General features: G+C 41.1%; 1 protein-coding gene across 1 annotated transcript; it reads right to left on the bottom strand.

The window, feature by feature from the left end:
- Positions 1–969: 969 nt before the first annotated feature.
- On the bottom strand, positions 970–7,538 carry LOC136947204 (ammonium transporter Rh type A-like). The gene is made up of 10 exons (XM_067241121.1): positions 7,176–7,538; positions 3,857–4,040; positions 3,545–3,695; positions 3,304–3,451; positions 2,780–2,946; positions 2,457–2,594; positions 2,184–2,305; positions 1,929–2,002; positions 1,650–1,723; positions 970–1,535 (listed from the first exon to the last, which is right to left on the bottom strand). Exons 1-10 carry the CDS (start codon positions 7,351–7,353, stop codon positions 1,461–1,463), a joined length of 1,311 nt encoding a protein of 436 aa, XP_067097222.1. The 5' UTR covers positions 7,354–7,538; the 3' UTR covers positions 970–1,460.
- Positions 7,539–8,612: the final 1,074 nt, after the last annotated feature.

Raw genomic sequence — 8,612 nt, 5'->3', positions numbered from 1 at the left:
AAAAATCATTCAGAGTGACACTGAGTTAATATAAAACATATTTATGAATGACTGTTATATGACAGTATACTATTGTATACTGTATATACAGAGTAATACCGATTTTCTTTAACAAAATACTAGTATTGTATAGCTAGATACAAAGTCTTTACAAGCACATTCAAAGCTCCAATTCTAAATCACTCATACTAAACTATGAGAACAAAAAAAAACACTATGAACCTATCTGTAGATTCATCCTGACCTGCCCTCAGATTATGGTTTGTGACTGCTGTAATCAAACCAAAAATTTCTGTTACAGCCAGCACCCACTTATAGTACTTTGCAGTGTCTAGAAAAAATTACTATATCTATGTAATACATACTATACAGAAATGATTACACTATAGGAGAAATAAGCCCCAAAATCTCAGTGACTTTCTCTCTAATGACCTTTATGTTCTCATTCTACAGTATGAATGCAACTTCTGATGTGAATATGTTGCTTCTTCTTATGAAAACTGGAGCATTGGAAAGTGGAGCCACTGTGGTATTCACATGCATAAGTAGTATAAACAGGATCTTTTCTTGACCAGCTCAGAGTGTCTCTGCAAGACCCACAGGCTTGTCGCACCGGTGTAGGATCACAGACTCTCAGGAATGAGCTTCAGCGAGGTAACCTGCCTCTGCAGACTATAGTTAGTTAATTCTCTCCATGTAATGAAGGTCTGCATGGATTCTGTCAGTTGGTTTGGCATGGTCACACATTTTTGTTATCAAAATGACATAGATACAATAGATACACATGTAAATGGCAAAACCTACACAAAAAAACTATGAAATGTATTCATATGATTGACTCATCAACTACTTACCATTTGCAGTGGCTCACGATGGTAAATTAAATCAAATTCAGTGTATAAAATCCCTGAAAACAACCTTTTTCACCATTTTGAGAAAAGGAGAAAGGCAGTTGAGTCAATTCAAATGAAGGGATCAATAATATCGCTTTGTTGGAACAAAATATGTGAATAACCAATAAACACTTTGTGTCAGGTTTAAATCATAGCAAATCATATAATTGCAAGTTTGAAATTTGTTTGTGTGAACAAGGTTTCTCATAGGAGAGAAATGTCTTAGTCATTATATCACATTCCTATGGAGATCAAATAATACACAATGTGATATCATAATATCTCATCATGTATTTAAGAATAATACACAAGAGTCCAAAACCAAATTCTGTACATATTCAATCCAAATTAGTAGACAAGAAGGTTATACACTGTATGGTTACACAAAAAGTGGAACATTACATTTCCCTGCTAAATGTGGTTGAAGAGGAGAGTTGCAGTGAATTAGCCTGAACCAAAGACACAGTGTAACTTCAAGATGTTAAGGATGCCCTATAATACTTGGCATTGATTATTGCTGGAATATTTGTTCTGGTACACAATGCCTCCCTTTCACAGCTCAGAACTTTACACTTCAGCTTTGTTCTTGGAATGGTCTCCGTGAGCCAGGCTCTCCTCATTCTCATCCTCTTCCTCGGGTACCTAGAGAAGAATCACATGACCGTAAATCTCCAGTTATTACAGATAAAGCATGGCTTGGGTGGGACTTTCTCCTGTTGGAAAAGAAAAGATCACTGATACAAATATCTGTCTTACCTCCCAATAGATTGAGTCATCGAAACAGTTTTGGTCTGGAGGCTGTCCCCAGAATGGAAGCTTCATTATCAGACCTGTAAAAAAAAGAAGAAATATATATACAGTATATATATTTTTTTTTTACAGTATGCGAGAGATGTTTTAATACTCATACATTAGTTTACAGGAACTATATAATGCAACATAATACTATTTTTCTGCAGTCTATGCTGACAGAAAAACTGTCGGTTTCAGGACTGCATCACTGTTTTCTGTTTGTTTATCTGCAGGTCCACCCACCTGTGATGGCCCCTCCCACCAGAGCGAAGCCGAGAGACGAGGCCAGAGCTGCAGCCTGCATTGTAGCTGCGCCCCTGTGGACAAAGCTGGAGGTTAAGGTATGCTTGTTTCATCAAAAAACTTTTGCATTTAACCATATAAGAAATATTCATTCTTCAAGTAAACCCCACAAAATGTTCTTAGAGAGTCTTAACTTGCGCCCAGTCCATATTCTGCCCTAAGCTGTTTGAAGTGGTTTTATTGGATGTGGCTTACCCTTCCTTCTTTCCTAGAGCCACAGCCACAATGCCAGCCAGACCCCCCAGGATGCCAGGCATGCCGTGCAGATTGTGGACGCCACATGTGTCCTGGATGCCCAGGTTGGATGCAAGGATGGGCTGTAACACAGAGAAGCACGTCATTAACATCTTAGCAGCTAAAAATGCTCCACCATATTTCTAGACATCTGGCCATACAATATGGTTGTCTGTCTTGTGTTCTGGTCTACCTTTGTTGCAGGTAAAACCAAGTAATGTGATTTGAACTCACAGTGAGGTACTTGAAGCCCACAGTGGAGATGATGCCAGCCAGGAGTCCAATCAGCATTGCACCAAAAGGCTCGATGTCCATGTCAGCACAGGTCCCCACGGCAACACCACCGGCCAGTGTGGCATTTTGAATGTGGACCTACGGTGTATCAAAACAATGAGTGAGTGCTGCCTGCAACAGTGCATCTATAATGGAAGAAAAAATGAAAAAAATGATCTAAAGACAGAAAGATGCTCATGACCAGAGGGTCCTGCAAAAAGGAGGCATTTGTTCCCCTCCATGTTTGTTTTACTTTTGTAAAGGTGACCTGTGTGGTGTCTCACCATGTCCAGCTTCCCTTTGTGCTCCACAAGGCTGGAGATAGCGTAGGCAGCCAGTACACAGGCAGCCAGGGAGAAGTAGGTGTTGACCACAGCCTTGAGCTGAGTCAGTCCAGGTTCAGCAATGGCTGAGTTGAAACTCGGCCAGAACATCCACAAGTAGACGGTTCCTGTAATTGAAAGATTTTTCTTAGATATCTTTCATTTATACTGACACTAAGTCTGCTGTGTGTGGTACAGCACAATTTGGTAACACCCCCCCCACCACCAACACCACCACCACCAGCATCAAAACCATTCTAAGGTCAAACTATTTCCATCCACTAGGTGGAGCAAGTCACTTGAAGGACACAAACATTTGAATATCCTGTCCCCCTACCTCCCTCTATGAAACATGCCAAAACAGACAGAGAATATATATAATTTCTTACAGTGGTAGTCTACAGTACTTGTATGTAGTGTGTTTACCAATAACATTGAGTTAACGATATTATCTGATTACAGCAAAAGTGACTGCTGAGACTCACCAATCATGGCAAACAGGTCAGAGTGGTAGACAGACCCATCGTTTTCATGGCCGTTTCTGAGGGCTGGCCGGTACAGCATGCGAGCCACCGCCAAGCCAAAGTAGGCCCCGAAGGCATGGATGATCATGGATGCTCCAACATCATTGGCCTGTACAAGACCAAGAAAAGTTATTTTGGGGTACATTTGGATATCAATTCTAGTGGTTGCCTGTCCTCCACATGTGTACTTAAATGCACCAACCTTTAAGATCTGGACTACGATGTGCTCATTGATAGAAAAGATGGTGATCTCCAGGATAGTCATAATAAGAAGCTGGACCGGACTGGTTTTGCCCAACACAGCCCCGAAAGAGATAAGAACTGTTGCCGTGCTGAAGTCCGCATTGATCATCCTTTCATGACGAGGAAAGAAAAAAGACTTAAGACGGCAAAGACATATGCTGAAGAATTTTACATTTCCATTGACTAACTAGAACTGTAATTGCATGAAATGTATGATGCTATTTGTATGGTTATCCTGTCTAAATTCAGAGTGACAGTGCATTGGATTTACTTCTCAACGGAGACTTTGATCTTTCCGTGGTCCATGTGCCAGAAGCCCTGCATGAGCAGGCCCCACTGCAGGCCGAAGGCAGCCAAGAGCAGGTTGACTCCAACACTACTGAAGCCATATCTCTTCAGGAAGGTCATCAGGAATCCAAATCCAATGAAGATCATCACATGGACATCCTGGAACACTAGGGACAGAAGGGAAGCCAGGACAGTTCAGGGACATTTGACTGTGCGAAATCCATCCTCTAATGTTAAAACAAAATGTGAAAATGATGAGGATGACTGTCGGTCTGAATGGATTCATCTTCAGATTCTCTGCAGGGTCTACTTGCCCTTGACAACGAGAGAAAAACTGTTAGTAGTAGGTACTTAAGAAATTGCGGATTTCTTTTGTAGAAATCCAAACCTTTGTAGAATCATATTTGTTATGATTACTCATCATTAACTGTACAGTGCAAATGTAGTACAAGGGACCTCAAGTTCCTTGTTTCAGAAGTCCTTGACCAGTCATTGGACTATGCCATGGTAACCCCCCATAAGGTCTCACTGTAAATTCCAATTTATCTGAAGGAAGAGCAATTCAGTTAGCTGTGAATAGAATACAGAGATGGCCCTCCTTAACCCTGTGCATCATTAGCCTCATGCAGCTCTATTCATGGCACATGATCTCAATAAGTCTAAGCTTGTTAGACTCCCACAGTAGGAAGTTGAAAACATTCCTCCCTATTAGTTTCACTTAATACAATTTTAAGGACGGACTTCTTGTGAAAGTATAGTAAACAGTAGTGTGATATAGAATAGTGCAGGATGGTATAGTAAAGCATTGATTTCAATATTGTATGTCTTCCAGTGGAGAGAACAGGATATGAGCTCTATTATGGTGTCAATAGATACAGACTGGAGCTTCTGGTTCCCTAAGCTCCAAGAGACCTGGGGCTCATTCTCCACGCTCCACTCCCATCCGACTCCGCCGGTCGCTCACAAAAGGTTTGCTGAAAAGTCCAGCCACAGGAAGTGAGAGACTCAATTCCCCAAAGCCATTAGTCTCCATATGATGGGGGCCCCTCATCTGGAAAGTGCATCAAGATGCGACTACTCACAGAGAAACAATAGAGCTGCAGGTTTTAGTCATTTCCCCAGGTGCTAGTGAACATCATGGAGACTAATAGGTGTTGTACCAAAAAGGCCTACTGAGACTGCTGGAGTGGTGTTGGGATGTGGTCCGTCTTCTTTATAAAGGAAAATACCCCCCCACCCCACAATTATCATTGCATTGTCTTTTGTGTGTAAACTATTTATATCTGTATCCGCCGCACCCCCCTGTTATTGCTTTGCTGAACCTGACAACCGGTTTAGTGCATATAACAGGCAGCCAAGATGGATCTTCAAAAATGTATCCTCAAAAACAAAAATTATCAGATCACGCACCCATTATTTCCTCTCTCTTTATCAGATCTCCATCATCATGCTTCCAATCAGATGTAGTTCTAGAATGTATGAGAAGTGAACCCCACTCTATGTGTTTAGGCTCCCACACTCATCCACCTATGAACAAACAGTGCCTGCTATTTTCTTCCTGATATTGAACATAGGTTTCTTCAGGTTTAAGATGTGAAAACCTCACATGGGCTAGCCATCAGAAAGCATTCAACTCTTTGGCACTTTTTTTCTTCTTTTTCTTTCTTTTTTATTCAGGTTTGGCAGTTGAAAGTTCCCAGTAGCCCATGAGGCAGGGGAAGGGATGATTTGCAATATGCAAATTAGCTGTATTGCTAAATGAATAGGTTATTATCTCTTCCATGAATGTGTGGCTCCATTAGCACATAAAATAATAGATAAACAAGTATTTTGCTCAATGAAACTGCACATGGAATTTCCCCTTGGGGTGAAACATGTCTGCTGCAAAGTTTGTCTTATTAGTTTTGGTTGCATGCCCTGGGTTCTCCCCCGCCTATGCCATACATCCACCTTAACTATAGGATCCTTTAGTCACTTAATCACACCAATGAAGAGGCAGTGTGCAGTGGAATTAGAAGGGATGTTCTTTAGAAAGTTGCCCACTAGTGGGCACATTGTACTATCTGTGTGATTGCTCTCTGGTTTGGGGTGTGCTAGGGAGACAGAATCCCCCAGGGATAAACCCTCTCTGCCTAAAGGGCACCAGCATCAAACCTATTTCATGACCCAGGGCAGAGTATACCGACCAGGACTTGTAGAGTATAAATCACTCCACTCAATACCAACTCAACACAAGTTCCATTTTAGTTTACAGGTGGTTGCATTCATTCAGACATTGAAATTCCATTGCTGGTCTTATTTGTGAGGTTTAATCAGAAAATGTATTTTGCCTTGTAGATCCAGATGCCCTTTTAGCTAAACTACTTTGTGCAAGATAAAATCTGAAATTCCTCCGTCCACTGAGAAACAAGGGATATCTGACAAAACCTAATTTGCTACCTATCAGTTTCATTTTGTCAACACTTATTTGTCCCTTGATGATAACACCAAACCAGACCAATTTTATTTCTGAAATACATTCCTCCTCATTGCCTTAGCTTTGAACTTAATCACAGAGGCCAGGAACTGACCATTTTCTCACAGTCTGTCCAGTTTGTAAGGGGTACAAGCTGTGTTTGACTAAATGGATGCAATTTCTTTTGGGCAGAAAAGAGCTTTGTTAAGCATATGGTCCAAAGACAACTTAACAACAACAAACCTTGAGTTTTTCTCAAAAAAGAAGAATGCAATTAGAAAATTGCCCAGACATTATTAATCTTCTTCACCATTTTCTTTTCAAGAAGGTCAAAGGTTTATAATAGTTCTCCCATAATTATCTTCTGTATGTGATGAATATTATAGTAGTGTACTTGGCTAATCTCTATGGGTCATACCTGCCACACCCATTCATGGGCAAATGTCCATACTGTAACTCAACAATTACTTATGTTAGGAGTATCTAAAGGACCGACAGAATATAGAGCATATGCACTCCCAAGACAAACACAACCGCTTGAGGTAAAACATTGTTGGGGCAAAGCATTCTTTCTTATTTATATTTATTACAAGGTTTTCATACAGTTTCATGGTCTAAACCCTGAAACCCTGTTTGCAAGGGTTTCCCTACAGGGCCAAATATTCAGTTGAGTGTACAAGGTGACAGGAGGAGTAGTTAAGTGGTACAAAATTTGTCAATAGCATTGGTTTGTTAACTGTACAAAATACAATATTACAATGTTGCTTTGGATAAAAGCATCCACTAAATGATTACATTATTATAAGCGAAGTCACACCAGGGAGCTCATGTTAAAGGGCATACTTACTGGGATAGAGGTTCATTGGCGGCAACTCTTCATGTGTGGAGTTGTCAGGAGTACCATGGTGTGCTGGTTTGCCATCTTCGTAAACCACAAACATAGCAAACAGGATGATAGTGATTATCTCCAGAATCAGAGCCAGGATGGGAAACTTCAGCCTCATGTTTGTGGCGTATGCAGGCATTCTACCAAGCCTTCTCTCTTTCTCTCTCTCTCTCTCTCTCTCTCTCTCTCTCTCTCTCTCTCTCTCTCTCTCTCTCTCTCTCTCTCTCTCTCTCTCTCTCTCTCTCTCTCTCTCTCTCTCTCTATCACTGACTCAGACTTGGACACACTATCTTTCCTTCCTGTGCTATCGTTTGTGACTTGTGGGGATGTGACGGGAGGAGAACAACTGGTGTCTGGTTTTAAATTGGTGCAGGTTTTGAGGAGACCAATGACAGGGCAGAACAGCATAGCACTGCTGGCTACTCCCCCTCCTGCACTTTGCTCGTGGGGATGGGTTTCCTATGCAGAGGGTGTTTACTCCTCTTAAAGAGGGGCCAAAACAAGAAGTTGGCAAAACATACAGTAATGACACCCTGGCCAATGCGTGGACATGAGAGGAATAGTTAATGAGCTTTCCCCCACTTATCTGTCAATGCCGAACCAATGTTTGTGGGTTGTGAAATATCCAACTCAATGTGTTTAATATTTTGGATAGTTTGTGTCAATGAAAAGCTCACATCCTTTGTTAATTTTAGTTTAAAGACATGAGATCATTTTTGTAAAGCTGCATCATAACAGTGTGTGTTTGACTGTGGTCCAACCAAACGCCCACCTCCAAAGAAATTATTAATGTCTTACACCTCATCTTATAGTTTATGCTTACAGATCCTCCACACATAGCATATTTTGCTTGTCAATCCCACATTTAGATTTTGTCTACACAGCACCAATGCAATCTTTTCCTATTGATATCCAACAGATCTTAAGTCTATTAAGTCAGGGTATAGTAATTGGCTTGCACAGTAAGGCCCTTTTTGTGGTAATTAACCAAGGGCCCTACCAATTTTCCACCAACTGAAGGGCCTTGTGTTCAGACTAAGAGCTGTATTAAGGAACTCCATATTCAAACAGTGACGTGTTTCTGTTTGTCTTGGGGCTCAGCTCACAGAACATGTTCCCAGACCTATTAGAAATTACTTCCAAATGTTGAGAGATATTCTACACCCCTTCCCTCTTTCACTCTTCACGAAAATACACACACACCAAGCATTTCCTATAGTAGTTCGCAGTGCCTGTGATGTCGACGATTAAGATATCAGGGAACGCGCAAATACCTTTGATTCCTTGAACCATACGTGATAAAATTGGTGGCACACACATACAGATTCCTGGAATTATAGAGAGGGCATGGTGCCCACAAATACGTTGGTAACACACACAGATTTCTGGAATTATAGA

This window comes from Osmerus mordax, chromosome 8 (assembly GCF_038355195.1).
Source record: "Osmerus mordax isolate fOsmMor3 chromosome 8, fOsmMor3.pri, whole genome shotgun sequence".
Lineage (NCBI taxonomy): Eukaryota > Metazoa > Chordata > Actinopteri > Osmeriformes > Osmeridae > Osmerus > Osmerus mordax.
The sequence above is the reverse complement of the archived record's forward strand: the minus strand, read 5'-3'. Positions and strand labels throughout refer to the sequence as shown.